The sequence below is a fragment of the Rhinichthys klamathensis genome, unplaced genomic scaffold, assembly GCF_029890125.1.
Source record: "Rhinichthys klamathensis goyatoka isolate OS25496 unplaced genomic scaffold, OSU_Roscu_1.1 h1tg000485l_1, whole genome shotgun sequence".
Taxonomy (NCBI): Eukaryota; Metazoa; Chordata; class Actinopteri; order Cypriniformes; family Leuciscidae; genus Rhinichthys; species Rhinichthys klamathensis.
In genome coordinates, this window is record NW_026606972.1 from 989580 (window position 1) to 1006510 (window position 16931).

The 16931-nt window shown below is 40.1% G+C and overlaps 1 protein-coding gene across 1 annotated transcript; it reads left to right on the forward strand.

Moving 5' to 3' along the window:
* Nucleotides 1–4831: 4831 nt before the first annotated feature.
* wnt7ba (wingless-type MMTV integration site family, member 7Ba) lies at nt 4832–16222 on the forward strand. The gene is made up of 4 exons (XM_056237326.1): nt 4832–5226; nt 7688–7914; nt 11947–12218; nt 14299–16222. The coding sequence occupies exons 1-4, from the start codon at nt 5144–5146 to the stop codon at nt 14776–14778; spliced, it is 1062 nt and encodes a 353-aa protein (XP_056093301.1). The 5' UTR covers nt 4832–5143; the 3' UTR covers nt 14779–16222.
* Nucleotides 16223–16931: the final 709 nt, after the last annotated feature.

Sequence of the window (16931 nt, forward strand, 5' to 3'; positions counted from 1 at the left end):
TACCAGCATCTGGTTTATGTTTTGAGTGAAAGAGAATAATAATAATAAAAAAAAAATCTGGAATAACTTATAGGAAATTGTGTGATTTACACAGCCATTTATTAGCAACACGTCAATGAAAATATGCAGTTTTTTCTTCTTTCGCTGGACTGTAATTGGGAATACATGGCTCTAAAACATATCTCTAAACACGTGTTTACAATTTTCTTTTGTCAGCTCTGGGGATTTAGCCGAGCATCATAATCATGTGATCAAATTCAACTGCGATTTACCAACTTGTTGATCGCACGCACTTGGACTCAGAGATGTCACAGGGTGCAACAGAGAGAGAAAAAACTATGCAGAAAGTAATTGCAGATGAAGAACTGAAACCCAACCGCCCTGAAGGGAGGTGGGGTGTATTGATGTCCACTTTCCATTCCTTGTAGTACAGAACAAAAGTGCTAAACAAGCCTTTTCCGTCTCTCCTGGCATTTTTAAGGGGCTCTCAAGCAAACGGTCACTGACAAAATGCAATGAGACAAAGATATTCCCCCAAGACAAGGAAAATTGTCCTCTTTTCCCCTACAATCTTGATGAAGTAAATGAAAAGAAACAGATTCCATTGTGTAACCATCCAAACTATGAGAGCACAGCTAAAGTGCAGTTTTGGCAAGAGAGCTCTGTGGTCAAAATGCTAACAAAAGCATCTGATGGGATTTTTTTTTCTTCCCTTTTGGTTCCTCCCTTCCATTCTCTTTGAATTTATTTCTATTTTTCACTGGTCTAAGAGAATATCATCCAAAATTTTCTCTTGGCTTCAAATTTGTATAGGGATATGGCCCTTATTTACAAGTGGCCTAGAACATGGATTTTGAATAGAATATTTACATTATCTGCACAAGATGTCAGCCATTCTTTTGGCTAGTACATGGGCATAGCTGAAAAAAAAAAAACTTATTATATTGCTACTCATCAAGATTTTACACAGGTACTCAAATGCAGTTGTATTCTTATAATGCATTGTCTCCAACATCAATTTCCCCAAATAGCCACATTTGTTTAATCAAACTCTATTTCAGATTCAAAGGTTGCCTAAGCTAGAGGTTGTACCTAAAGAAACACGCATAACAAGGTCTTGCAAATCATCAAAAAGGTCAACTGCAACTATATTGCACTGTTCATTTCAGGACTGAAATCCAAAGCGACATACACAACGGTAACTAAAGCCAGATTAATAATATGAATGAAGTCTAAACTGTACAGCATTCTGAAAGTTTCCATCCCATTAGCAAAACCTGAGCTCCACTGCAACCATCAAACACAAACAGAAGCAGAAAATCTGAATAGGCTGTGCACTTTGATCTCTGCACTAGCGAAAGAAACCGACTCATAAACATGTCCACCCTTTGAAGCTTATGATACCGCACAGCTAATTCTCCACCTTCTGTCCAATCTTCCCTGCCTAGAGCAAACAAGCTCTTGTTTGCAGAGAGCATCTTTACAAGAAATAGTCCATTTGTTTGCTTCCCTTCATCAATCAGCTCCCATCACCCAACAGATTTTGACTTGCTGATGTTTCCCATTATGACAGAAAGCATGCGTTGTTTTTTTACATGCCTTCTCGATGTATTTATGTACATATTTTTATGTATATACTTTTTGCACAGGACCAATTACAGGTAAGCTCCTCTACTTATTAGGTTGTCTGTGACATGAGAGCACAACGCACTTTTACCACCTACCACTAGAGGGAGCAGGATTTAATTCAAAATGGTGTATGGATGGGAGTTGATAATTGAGTCGTTTGCAGGATCTGAAAGTTTGGTTGTATGTGAAAGTAAAGTTGTTGAGGATACATTAAAATAAGGAATGGTATTAAAGCAAAAGATTTTTTTTTTGTCATGATATTAGTTATTAAATGGCTAGTCCACCCAAAAATTAAAATTCTGTCATCACTTACCTTCATATCGTTCCAAACCTTTATGACGTTTTTTGTTCTGTGGAACACAAAAGACAGCACTGACAAAAAAATATTCTTTTTTAGCCATACAGTGAATATCAGAGGGGTCCAATGTTGCTTGAACAGCATTGGCTTTCAAAATATCTTATTTTGCTGGTAAACAATCTTGGACCAACAACAAACCAGCTAATGTTAGTCAAGATGTTTTTTTGCAACACAAGTAGTCAACTAGCTACTTAATGACCAGCTAATGAGCATCTTAGACCAGCTAGAATCCATACCATCTTAAGCTGGCTTTTCCAAAAGAGTCCATATCAACATGTCAGATAATTGGTTATTTCTATACAGTAAACAAAATCTTTAATGACTGTCAGAGGAGGGTCAATATTAAAGGGTTAGTTCACCCAAAAATGAAAATTCTGTCAGTAATTACTCACCCTCATGTTGTTCCAACCCCGTAAGACTTTCGTTCATCTTCGGAATACAAATTAAGATATTTTTTATTAAATCTGAGAGCTGTCTCACTCCTCCATAGGCTTCTATTGTAATTTAAAGCAGCACTAAGTAGGAATTCCGTTTTTGTCAAACAGCGACCCCTAGAGTCGGTGTGAAGAAACACAGCAACAGCGACCCCTAGAGTCGCTGTGGAGTACTTGTACTGTCGTGAATAGCACTCACGCAGAGATGGCTGGCACTCACGGCCGGATCCTGTACACCGGTACCTGTTCAGTAGGATGGACGCTGTAACGAGTGGAAATAAGGTATGGCCCCTTTAAGAGCTGCGCGCGCCCTGTTTAACTGTCGGCAGTCTGTATTGTATGTGTGCCTCGAACACCACATGTATACGGCGCCGGGTTATTTCTGTTTGATGCTCATTTTATCAGAATTTTATCAGATCTGTTTTTTGCCGTAAAGCAATTCGTTACCTCACGAGACCTGATATCACACGATACTTCCTAACACTGAGGCCGGCAGCCCGCCGGCCCAAAGTTGCAAGGGTGGTTTTGCGGCTTACAGGCACCAGGGGGGTGCGAGACGACCACCATTCAACACGAAATCAGTAATATAAACATTACAATGACTCCAAAGCTGTTCGGTTAAGGTAAAAAAGTTACTTAGTTCACCTTTAAACTTGCCGGCCCAGAAAGTTAGTAAAAACATCGTTAAAATAGTCCAAGTGACTACGGTGGCTCTTATACCCCTTTTCCACCAAGGCAGTGCTGGTGCTGGTTCGGAGCCAGAGCCTAGTTTCAAATCAGTTCTGTTTTTCGACACCCAAAGCACCAGCTCCGAACCAGTAAAAGTGGTTCTTAAGTAACACCAAAACATTGCTGGCCTAGAAGTAAGAACCGCTTGCGTCAGGGGCTGGGGGCGGGGTTACCGTGACCAACAAGACGAACAGACACTAGTGACCGCCATTTTTTTAAATAGCAGCTAATCAAGCTAATAGTAGCTCGATTGTAATCTCCGTCTATGCAAGTTACGGCGAGCTGCACGAATGCGTTGGATTCGCCATGTTTGGATGCCGATGTATGTTCGCAAAGCCATGAGCATCAATACTAGTAACCGCCATTGTTGATGGGTTGTTCGAGATGCATCAGAGCGGCGCGGCTGATCGGAGCTGCGGGAGTGTTTGGAGAGCAAAAGACTCCTTGTGCTTTTGGATCGCTTTCGCAGTGCTTTGATGTCATGCGGCGATCGGTCTGCGAGAAGCTGATGCATCTCGAACAAGCCTGATGTGTTTGTGTTTGGCGCTGCCACGCTAGTGTTGCTGGGCAACATGAGATGTATGCAGTGATGTAGGATCTGGCTCTGTGGTGGCTCTCTGGAAAAAAGGCAAACCGGTTCTTAGAAAGCTCGTCAGTCGAACCAACTCGGAACTGGCAATAGCTCTGGCTCTGAACTAGCACCCGGTTCTTGCTGGTGGAAAAGGGGTAATAGTGAGCCTACGTTCTGACGTACAACCCAGAAGCGCACTGTGTAGGTGAACTCACCTAGAGCCCCACACAGAAGAAAATGAATAGTTGAATAAAGTCGTTATTTTTGCTTTTTATGCGCACAGAAAGTATTCTCGTCGCTTCATAAACTTAAGGTTGAGCAACTGTAGACACTTGGACTATTTTAACGATGTTTTTACAAACTTTCTGGTCAGGCAAGTTTCAATTACAATAGAAGCCTATGGAGGAGTGAGACAGCTCTCAGATTTAATAAAAAATATCTTAATTTGTGTTCGGAAGATGAACGAAAGTCTTACGGGGTTGGAACATCATGAGGGTGAGTATTTACTGACAGAATACATTTTTGGGTTAACTAACCCTTTAATGTAATTTCTTGTCAGCATAAGATCCGTCTACGCAACAGAACTGTTTGGCGTCCCTAGCAATGTATTAACAACTTATCATCAAAAACGTAATGTGATAAGCAGCTAACGGTGTTAAAAAGCGATAAATAATCACATACTTATACTTTGTTTGTCGATATACCGTCCGACTGGAATCCTACGGAAAGCGCTCGAGCGACCTTCTGTTGCTATGGTTACCACCTCAGCCAAACGCACTTTATTCGTTGTTGATTGTTGGCTTCAAGTTGGGAAGCTACAAGTCTTAATTAGGATCAGACCTTCTCGAACTCCCTCAAACTCGCACCCATAGCATCTAAGTCACTGACCCATGCCTGCCAACTACAGCGATGAGAGAAGCTGCATGCACCATTTACTGAATGGAATTGTTGTCTGCCAAAGAGAAACACTTTATAAACCCTGAGTTTTCACTTTCTTGCAAGATTTAAACAAGGTCTAGCCCGAGTGAATTTTATTATTTTTATTAAAAGAAATGGTTTCAAATCAGATTCCACGCATGTCTCATCGATTTCTTCGAAATTAAGCGCAATATATCACCAAAAGGCGGAGATGTCACTCAACCGTGCCCGTAAAGGTGGGCGGACTGGAGTGTCGCCCCTTCCCCCCCTGCCAATGGCAAAGCACCGACACAAGACCCGAAATCCCTAAAATCAGCCGTCAGCCCGCGGCGGGGAGCACACTCAGTCTGAATTAGCCCCTATCACGCAGGAGATGACGGATCGTGTCTCCGCGCCCGCAGCTCACGCACGGACCGCGGCGCGCCGAGCAGCAGCAGCAGCAGCGTAACGTCACGACAAAACTTCAGAAGTTCGCTTTCTCCACGCGCTCTCTTCAATGTCACCATGCGCAGCATCTCATCCTGCGGTGCATTGCTGTCGGTCTACTACCCCCAGATCTTCCTCATCCTCACCAGCGGCAGCTACCTGTAGGTTTGAACAACTGATTTTTTTTTATTCTCACCTTTAAGATCCTGTGGGAACGCAGTCAACAGCTGGGGACAATTAAAGCGAAGTTAAAGATGTCTGTCGTTATTGCATTGCAAAATTAGACGGTCATATGAATTGCAAGAGGGCAAACAAATCATGATTTCCACATGTGTTGGAATTGGCATTATTTAGTGCACCTGCTGTGTTACATGAAGAGACTGAGCATGTGCATGTGTTTTATGAGTCACTGATAGTTCAAAGGAAAGTGTGCTTGAAGAACAATGCTGCTGATTGGATCGTTATATTGGAGTTATAGCCTATTATTTATTTAAACATACAGTGTATCAGAAACCATTTTCTGGGATCTTGATTAGGGTGAACCTATAGGCAATGCAATTGTACTGCTTTATACCAATTTTCTAGGCAAATTTACATGTTTTTTAATGAAAAGCATGGCTAAGCATAATTTACAGTAAAAAGTTAAACAACATTCCTACAAATTTTATCATCTTTCAAGCAGTTGTTTATTATTTTTGTTATCAGTTATGCACATTATGGATGAGTAGTTGTTTATTGCATTTGTCATGTGTGTTACACTGATGGTGTTTTGTGTTTGTGTAACATTGTGCCCTGCCGATACATAGGCTATGAACTTTAATTCAGGATGTGCCTTCTGGTTTACCTTCTGCATTATTATGCTGTTTATCTGTATAGGCTATATTTAAGATTAAACAGATTTTACAGTTAAGTTCTGGCAGCAATTAATTACTCAAATTAGCAGATTAAATTAGAATAAAGATTATACATTGTTTTACAGCTATACCAATCATTATACCACTCAGATATATAGGCTATACTAGTCATGTGCCAGTAAACCAGTTAATTCACTCAGAATTGATGAGATTACCGTTCATTCATTTGCTGTGAGAGCTCAAGGACAATGTTTTACTCATTACAACATCATGTTCTGATCTCAAATGCTTGTAATTGGAAAACCGCATTTGGAAAAAAAAAAACAGGGTGAGATGTGTGTCTCGCTGGAAAAGACTGAACCTTTTATTTGCACTAAAGTTCAGCCCGTGGAGAAATTACTGAGCCACACATTTCAAACCGTATGTGTGGTTCATAAGTGTACTTTAAATAGATCCCGGTCACAGTTTCAGAAGTGGTCATTATTATTTAAAGAGTTACAATTCGTATTATATTCCCTGTTAACTTTCTTCATTTAATTTGGTGGCCTATTGACTATTTAGAGCCTAAAATATTTGTTTTTCATGGATTTTCCTCAGACCAGACCTATGTAACGTAACTTAAAAAATAATAAATGTCACAACGTGTAAAATAAAAATGCTTTTGATAAAAGAGATATGCTGCATGCCATTAAAAATGACTGAAGGGAATGAAGTTTCTCTGTATTCAGATGTTATTAAATAATATTCTTGTTACGAGAACATTTGGGTCTGCTCTAAAATAGGACTTCATTTCGTCATCATTGGTCCTAGCATCTTCCACAGTGGCAGGAACAGTTTAATCCATTAAAATAGGCCAATATATTTGAGGATTGTGTTCATCTGTGTAAAATATTAGTCAATTGACTAACTTTGTGTTGATCTTTGTTGAATAACAGCAGAACATAATGGCTTGATTTACAAGTGTAATCCACGTTATGTGTGTAGTTTCACTTTAATTGGGCAGTATATCCTGTGATCGCATTGTTGTATATGGTCTTTGTCTGTAAAGTTGCATACAGTTGGCCTGTAACTTTTTAGACATTATTTGGGACCCCCGTCTCATTTAAATCAAGTCCAGTTCCACGCTTGCTCATAAAAGCTGTGATTCATGAACTTTGATTTGTTTGTTGTTCTGTTTTAAATGAGATGCTCTTAAATTCTTTCATTATATTAAAGGCAAATCTTTCAAATGTTGCCTGTGGCATACTGAAAAATATGGAAACGTCTGTGAGGAAATTGCCTGGCAAAGTGCAGTTAAATCATGAGAAGGGTTTGGGTATTTGAAGGGTCTATACAAACCCTGAAAATATATCTTCTAAAACAATAAACAATAGGTTTGTGCAGTCCACTAACTGAGAAAATGAAATGATGAATGGATAGTTCACTCAAACATGAAAAGTCTGTCATCATTAACTCACCCACATGTCGTATTCTCTTCCCTGAGACAAAAAACAAAAGATATTTTAAAGACTGTTTTCGTTCATTAAATGAAAGTCAACAGGGCTTAAAACAGCATTTGGAACCCATTGATTTAAATGTAAGGACAAAAAAAAGCCCTGATATATTTTCCAAAATATCTTCTTTTGTGTTCCACAGAAGAAAGTCATACAGTTTGGAACGACATGAAGTGAGTAAATGATGACAGAACTTTCATTTTTGGGTGAACTGTCCATTTCTTGAATACCTGGTTTACATCAGATGCTGACATCAATGTGTCTGGTCTCCAAAGGGCTTTGTCTTCGGTCGTGGCTTTGGGTGCGAACATCATCTGCAACAAGATTCCCGGCCTGGCCCCCCGACAGCGTGCCATCTGCCAGAGCCGCCCAGATGCCATCATTGTCATTGGAGAGGGCGCTCAGCTGGGCATCAACGAGTGCCAGTACCAGTTTCGCTACGGACGGTGGAACTGCTCTGCCCTTGGCGAGAGGACCGTCTTTGGGCAAGAGCTGAGAGTAGGTCAGTAGGTGCAGCCCCGTGAGCTGTGCTTTGGTGTTATGCTTGTGTGTGCGTGTTGATTTGGCTCTGACTTGTTTCCATGAGAGTGTGGCCCTGCAAAATCAAGTGAGACAAAACGAGGTTAAAGTTGATACATTAGTTTTAAAAAAATCTCTTTCAACAAAACATTCGTTACACACACACAAATGGCACCAGTGGCTTTGCGAGAACCTCAACTAGGAGAACATACAGTAATGTTTTTTTAATATTGCACCCCCATATAAATTGCCTATCAGTCAGACATGTTTTGTTCCGGTCAGAGTGCGGTGTGGGGCTGTGTTTAATCCAATGGTCCTGGTAACAATCACTCTTTTGGGGGTTGGTTGGCTCTACTCAACATAATCTTATTTCTTTTGTTCAAGGAAATGTATGTGTCTCTGACTGTTGTGGTGAGCTCTACACTGTGCGTTTGTGGGTCCTATGAAGCTTTTTTTGTTCTTTTGTCCAAATTGCTTTTGTGAGACCTAAAGAAAAGTCATTTTATTGGATAACTCTTGCAGGAAAGTTGAGTTTAAAAGAGTTTTTCATATGCAATTATGGAGACCTGTATGGAATCTGCAGACTATTTACACATTTTCTGCACTGATTTCGAGTGTAAAACTGATTTAAACATGACTTTTACTGGCAGCTCAAAGCATAACCGAATTAACTAAAATATTTAAAGTCCCCCTGTAGTCAATAATTTTATCCCTTAAAACTCATCTTTGATCACCAAAATGACATATTTAAAAGTTTTTTTCCTTGAAAAAATTATACTCACGCCTTAAAATAGCTTGAATGTAACTCTACACCCTTGTCTCATTTAGTATACGCTGTTCTATGAGTATGCAAATTAGCCCCGCCTCCACTCACTCACACCAGCTCAGAGATCCACTCGTTGACGATCACACATTGACGTGATTGGTTACAAGGTAGTTTGTGACATCAGAAACACCAGCGATATCAAACCACGTTTTTGAGACTGTCTTTGGTTCACTGCAGTTTTAAGGAGAAAATACTCAGCAATGGTGTTGACTTAAAGTGCCCCTATTATGGATTTTTGAAAATGACCTTTCATGTAGTGTGTAACATAGCTCTAATTGAATGAAAACATCCTGCAAAGTTTTAAATCTGAAAGTGCACGGTACATAAAGTTATTGTCTTTCAAAAGTAAGAGTCGACTCTGGAGTCATGAAATGAATAGTTTTTCAAACGAGTCATAAACGAAGCGTTAGTTTCCACTTATTGCGCGCGCAGACACCAGGGAAAACTTGAACCTTAGGCACTGCAGCTGATTCCTGTGGATACTGGACAGCATCATGTCGAGAAGATGCTGTGCTCTACGATGTGAAGGTAAAGCCAGTTTTCTTTCACTGCCCAAGGATGAGCATGTGAAGTATCAGTGGTTAAAATTCATCTTTACCACGATATCACAGCAGTATAATCCTAAACTTTTGCTGTTCCTTTATTTTAATGACGACTGAGTTCATTCGCAAACCGCTTGCTCTTGAAAGATGGTGTTCAAAATACTTAGTTTTGAGTTTGATATTGTGTAGGTCTCCTGCTAACTGGCTAACTCATGTTATCACTGTCTTACTAAAATACTTCTGCTAATCAGCTGTGGGCCACTATTACCTAAAACTGTGTCTACTAATGCAGATTGTCTGTCATTCTCACTACTTTGAGGACAGATTTAGCATGGAGTAAGATTTGTTTTACCGCCGTTTATGTTACATCAGTTATTCACGCTAGAGCTCAGCTTAGTCGGCTAATATATGCACTGTTATTGATAGTTTCCACATGTTCACCGCAATAAATTAGAATAATACTCGGTAAATAAATAAGTACAAGTAAAATAATCGGTTTGTTGATGGACATGCACTTGTTAATGCTGATGGTGAGGAATTACAGTTGCAACATCTCATAATGTACCTCAAACTGAGTAGTGTATCACTGAGAAACATCCTGCTCGAGTCATCCTTGTGATGGAGGTTCGGGTTGAATGAATAGTTCTTCCAGTGTTTCATCAACGGACTTGCGCTCAGATTGATATGATAAATTACTGTGTTTAGTTTGTGGTGTATAGGAAGCCTCAGTATAAGCAGAGCTGACGTTGTTATGGCAATGGGCGTTTTTGTACGCGGTAGACCAATCAGAACAGACTGAGCTGTCTGGTCTATCAGAGCAGAATAGCTCGCGGAAAGGAGGGATTTAGAGAGATTGATTCATCTGACGAGTCGTTTGAGAATCATTGAAAATGTGGTGATGTGCAAATGTATATTATGAGAAAATGAAACCGTTTTTTTTTTTTCCTTTGATGCATGTAAACCTGTTGTAGGAGACTCCAAAACAACATTAGGAAACTTTAAAATAGCATAATAGGGGCACTTTAAAACAAACCATGTACAAATTCATAAGGCATATTAAAAACACCACATAGACATATAAACCACATTAAACAACATTAAAAGCTTGATTTTTACCACAGGGGGACTTTAACATTTAAGAAGCAGGGTGCACTGTACCTACAGAAAATTATATGTTTCAAAATTCTTTTTCATTGAATTTCGTATCTCTCAAAATCGAATGTACGAATGAGCAATTTAGCATAAACTGTTGGTTATTTAATAGCCATTGTGGACTTCACTGAAATACAATTTGAGTTTTCCCACAAAATCCATTACAATAATGGTAGTTAAAATTCATCAGTAGGTCCAGGCACGCATTACCGGTACTTGTCAAATTATCCAATGTCTTTGTAACATTCAGATTCAGGCTCTTGGCTGGATAAAGGAAAATCCTGTGCTCAGTCAAGTTATAGGATGTCAGCTTTAGCTTTGAGAAGAACCACAACGCTAATGGTCTCTTTCCATTTTGTAAAATGGAGAGGGCAATCACTGCTTTTTTACAAGATTCAATGCCAGCATATCTTGATGAGGGATATTATCCTTAAAAGAACAACAGCAATTTCATATTTATTTCTCACGCATACTGTAAATCTAAATCGGTGAATACTATAATATTGCGGTATTTTTGGCAGACTTGATGATTAGTCTTCATCTGAAGTCTGGCAATAAGGTCATGACTATAATTATAAGCGTAATGACCATACTTCAGCTCTTTGCAATATAACGCCCATGTACAATGCAAACGGAATGACCAAAATAAATGGACATCCATGTATGATGACCAAGAAGTGTTTAGGGAAAAAAGAGCAACTACATAAATAGAGAGAGAGAGGGGTACAAGTACAGTAAAAAAAAAAAAAAAAAAAACTATGATTCCTAGTTTTGTTTTGATGTTTCAGTAGAGTAAAATGAAAAGTCTGGATATAATACATTTTAAATTACATTTGCAAATGTTGCATACAAGCATTCTTAACCTCAAATGTAAAATAAACATTTTGCAACTATCTACAATGCAAAGGGAATGATTAAAAAATGCAGCCTTTTTGTTACACTAAAACATAAGCAACTTATGTGTTTTAAGAAAGGTAAATATAAATGCAAAGATCTATGTGAAGTCATAAGCTACAGACCTAAACAGTTCAGAAATCCATTTGAACAATCACCCCAACTCTTCCATATGGGGAAAAACCAATGCAACATTTTATTTATAATTAAAACTCTTAAATTCGGCCGTTTATCAATGTAAAAATGGTCTCCATACAAACAAACAACAGTATAGAGATCTTTGTGGTGGTCAGTCTATTCCTACTAACCTGAGTGGTCTTTTCATAAAGGCCGACCAGCAGGGGTCAGTTTAGTCTCCTTACATCATTCTTGAGATCAGGCGTGCTCAATCCTGCTCCTGGAGATTAACCTCCCTGCAGAGTTTAGCTTCATCACTGATCAAACAAACAAGAACCAGTTAATCATTTCTTAGGGATAAAAATTACAGTCAGGTGTGTTGTGTCTGCAAAGATGCACTCAAACAATAAGAAACTCACTAGCATGAACTTTGGGATGTCAGTGGTGTCAAATCATCTCAGAGGTTCTACTCTTTTCTTCCTAGGTAGCAAGGAGGCCGCATTTACCTACGCCATCACAGCAGCAGGTGTTGCCCACTCTGTGACAGCAGCATGTAGTCAGGGCAACCTGAGCCACTGCGGCTGTGACAGAGAAAAGCAGGGCTATCACGACCAGGAGGAGGGCTGGAAATGGGGAGGCTGTTCGGCAGACTTGAAATATGGAGTGGAGTTCTCCAGACGCTTCGTGGATGCCAGAGAGATTAAAAAAAATGCAAGGAGACTAATGAACCTGCACAACAACGAAGCAGGAAGAAAGGTATGAAAGAAAGCAAGTTGTATAAACTATATGTAAATACACAGGGGTTGGACAATGAAACTGACACACAATGCACGGCCTGGTGGCCAATCTTCACTGATTTTACACTCCATCAGTAAGAGCAGAGTGTGAATGTTGAATTAGCAGAGCAATGGCACAGCTGCACATAAAATATTGCAATCCACACAACATAATAAGAGAGAGTTCGAAAGAGGACAAATTGTTGGTGTGTGTCTTGCTGGCTCATCTGTGACCAGGACAGCAAGTCTTTGTGGTGTATCGAGTGCTATATGGTGTCCAGGGTAACGTCGGCAAACCACCATGTAGGACGGACCACATCCAACAGGAGTAACTGTTGACGCAAGAGGAAGCTGTCTGAAAGGGATGTCCTGGTACTAACCCGGATTGTATCCAAAAAATATAAAACCACAACTGCCCAACTCACTGCAGAATTAAATGCGTACCTCGACTTTCCTGTTTCCACCAAAACTGTTTGTCAGGAGCTCCACAGAGTCAATATTCATGGTCGGGCTGCTATAGCCAAACCTCTGGGCACTTGTGCCAATGCCAAATATCAGTTTCATTTGTGCCAACAGCACAAATCTTGGGCTGTGGACAATGTGAAACATGTATTGTTCACTGATGAGTTCACCTTTACTGTCTTTCCCACATTTGTGGGAGTTGTGTGTAGAAACCCCAAAGAGGCGTAGCACCCGGACTGTTTCTGCCCAGAGTGAAGCACGGGGGTAGATTAGTCATGGTTTGGGCTGAAATATCATGGCATGCCCTACTGTGCTTGATGGGTGCGTCACTGCCAAGGACTACCGAACCATTCTGTAAGACCATGTGCACCTAATGGAGGGAACATTGTTCCCTGAAAGGTGTGCCATGTATCAGCATGATAATGCACCAAAACACACAGCTAAACTTGTGACAGTGGTTTTATGAACATGAAAGTGAAGCTGAATCTCCCATGGCCTGCACAGTCACCAGATCTTAATATTTCTGAGCCACTTTGGAGTAGTTTGGAGGAGCAAGTCAGAAATTATTTTCCTCCACCAGCAACACATAGTGACCTGGACACTGTTCTGGAAGAGGAATGGCTCAAAATCCCACTCGGCAGGACCTGTGTCTTTCATTCCCAAGACGAATTGATGCTGTATAGGCCACAAAAGGATGCCCTACACCATAATAACAAATTATTGTTGTCTAAAACCAGGTGTTAAAGTTTCATTGTCCAACCCCTGTATATTTAAATTAAAGAATTGTCATGTTTTCATGTGATTTACTTCATTTAACCATGAATAGTGATACACTGCTTTTAGAAAGAGGGATTAAAGAGTTAGTGGGAAAAAAACATAGGAACATTACTACTGAATCTCAAATTCCTCTCACTGAAGGGGAATATTAACATTGAACTAAACGGGTAAATGTCAACGATCACGTACGTCTGTCTGTTGAACATATCAGTAACACATCAAACAGCCAAATAGTTCTGCTTTTAACTCAAATGTAACCATATACATAAATGGGGACTTGAGAATTATGGACATTTCTCTCGTTCTTTGATGTGGCCTTTCGGAAGGTAGAGAAAATTACAGGGTATGATTTGGCTAAAACATATTTTTTCCTCTCAGTTTCGACATATATCTGGCATCGCACATTGAGACATTGCTCAGGACGTATTGAATAATGGCTTTTGGTTCAAATTGCTGAAAACAGTCAAAATAAAATGTCAAGAATTTCCCTTACCCGTCAGCTGCACAAATTCACTCGCACCACAGATTCAGAGGCCTCTGATGAAGTCATGCCTATTGTAAAAGACTATGTGAGTTTTAGCAGCAAATAAAATACAGATTTACCCCCCCCCCAAAAAAAAAATATATATATATATAGATTTACCCAATATATATATATATATATATATATATATATATATATATATATAGTAAAGTTAATATAAAATTAATAAAATAACATTTAATTTACATTACCTCTCATTTAGAATTCAAAAGATAAACGAAGGTTTGTGCTTCATATGCCAGGTAACAGTAACAGGGTTTTTTTTCTACTGCTGCAGGTTCTAGAGGAAAGGATGAAGCTGGAATGTAAGTGTCATGGCGTCTCCGGCTCATGCACCACAAAAACCTGCTGGACGACTTTGCCGAAGTTCAGAGAGATCGGCTACGTACTTAAGGAGCGTTATACCACTGCGGTTGAGGTGGAGGCTGTGAGAGCCACGCGTTTTCGCCAACCCTCCTTCTTGCGCCTCAAGCAGTCCCGTGGGTACATAAAGCCCACTGACACAGACTTGGTTTACTTGGAGCGTTCACCCAATTATTGCGAGGAAGACACTGCGACGGGGAGCACGGGAACGAGAGGGCGCCTGTGTAACCACACGTCCCCTCACACAGACGGCTGCAACCTGATGTGCTGCGGCCGAGGCCACAACACCCATCAGTACACACGCGTTTGGCAATGCAACTGCAAGTTCCAGTGGTGCTGCTTCGTCAAGTGCAACACCTGCAGCGAAAAGACGGAGGTGTTCACCTGTAAATGAGCGAGCAGAAGAGTTGAAAAGACAAGAAAGAAAGGAAAGAAGCCTATGGAGAGAAACGGGAAGTGTTTGAAAGAAAGATGGAAGTGTCGAACATACACGGCTTCGTTTTGCACATCAGGCAGTCTTTATGCGAGAAAGGCCACTGCCGAGGAAGATGAGGATGAGTAATGAAGATCCTGGAACTTTAGAGGAAAATGCACTGACTTCAGACCGACTGTTTTGGGATTTCATTCAAACATGTGGACAAATGCAGTGCAAGGCTTTCGTAGTTCTCAGATGCTCACAGACTTCAGGAAGGTCACCTGAGGCCTGTCCTGACTTGATATAGACTCAAAATCGGACAGTCTAAACTGCCCACAAAAGTGACCTTTTTTTTTTTTTATTAAAGAAAGCTTATTACAAGACAACTTGTAAAAGACGTGTAAAATGTCCCACCAGTTGAATCCCTATGGGAGCTCAAGAGGAAAGACTTGCTGCAACTCTGGAAACGCTGGAAAGCTTAAAACGTTCGGTCACACTGTACTGTATCTGTTTGAACACTGAAAAAATTCCTTTTTTCCTTCTGTTTGGAGAAAAAGACTGAAAATGTTCATACTGTAGTTGTCTCATAATGGTATACAGAGTTTTGAACTTCTAATATCATTGCTACTGATCTGTTGCTTCCGAAATCCAACCCGAAACAATACAGGACATTGCTTATGTAAAAAGAGCTTCTTTAACCCTGCATTTCTTTTGCAGTTGATCGATATTGATTTTTTTTATGCGGAGAGAAGCTTCCTTAGTCATATCAAGACTTGGCTATGTATGCTGCATTGTTTTGTCTTCAAATTTGTGCGTGTCTAACCATGTGTGGGAACATAAGAGAGAGAGCTTTCGGATACTTCATAGAACTGCGATGTGACCCACCACCATTTGAGTGACCGACCATTCCCACGAATGCTAGAGACATGGGATTCCACATCACTGGTCCGGCGTGCACAAGGTCTAGTTATATTCCGCCTGAGCCAATGGACCATACAGCTATGGATCTGAAAATGGTTAAAAGGTCACTGGAAATATTTTGAGTAGCAACATTTTTTTTTATCTAAATTGTTTATACGAGTTATATGGCTGGCAAATTTGTTAAAATATATTTTTTTATGTAGAGAATATGGCACTTTATGTCAGGTATATTCAGAGTAATTATTAATACTATTTTCCTTGTCATATTTTTAATGTTTAATTGGAGATCTACATTTTTTTGTTCTGATTTAATTATGTAAAGTGTTTTTTTTTATTATTATTATGATTTTTATTTTTCCTGAGCTCCCCATAATTGCCTTCTCAAGTTTGATATGAAACCATCTCATCTTTTTGTAGCCTGGTTGTATTTATACTTTTTTTTTTTTTTTTTGGAAGAGATGTACAGTAAAATCAATAGATTAATAAATGAATCAAACAGTTTGGATCAAACACATTCAACTGTGTTAATTTAAATTCATGGTTATTAAAAAGCAAAATGTTGCTAAACGCATGTCAACCTCTTTTTTGATGGACTCGCTGGACCCTGCTTAAAGTTTCTTCCCAGATGCACGGAGTAGCTCGCAGTCGTGTGGTGTAGATACTGCGAAACGCTGATCTCGGAGCAACACAGAGCTGCTCCCGCCTGGGTTTGAATAGGCATCCGACCTGGCTCATTCATTCACCCGCCGTATGCTCTCTGCCCCTCTGGTCTTTTTCCTGTGTGTGAAAAGCATTGCAGGCAGCCACCGGAGCAGAAGTAAATAGGACCTGTTTTGTTAGCTGTCTGAACTGCTGGGTACCGGAACCGCGTAAGCTCCCAACACTATACCCCGGATTGAGAGAAAAGTCAACCCGATTGTTTCGCACAAACATTTTGTCATTAAAAAATATGAGGCAGAAAAAACAGGGTGTTGTGGGGAGAGTAGAGGCCTCCATTGAGGGGTATTAAAGCTACAGGGGTGTGTGTGTGTGGACCACTCAGCTCATTCCAGGACAGGATGGGGCGAGATATGATTCTGCAAGCTAATACTTCTGGTCTGATTCACTTGGGACGAGAACTAGATAGCTACAAGAGCAAAAAAAAAAAAAAGACTGGTGTGGGATGGACCAAGAGAGAAATAACTGAGCACTGGTGTCCCATGTAGATTTGG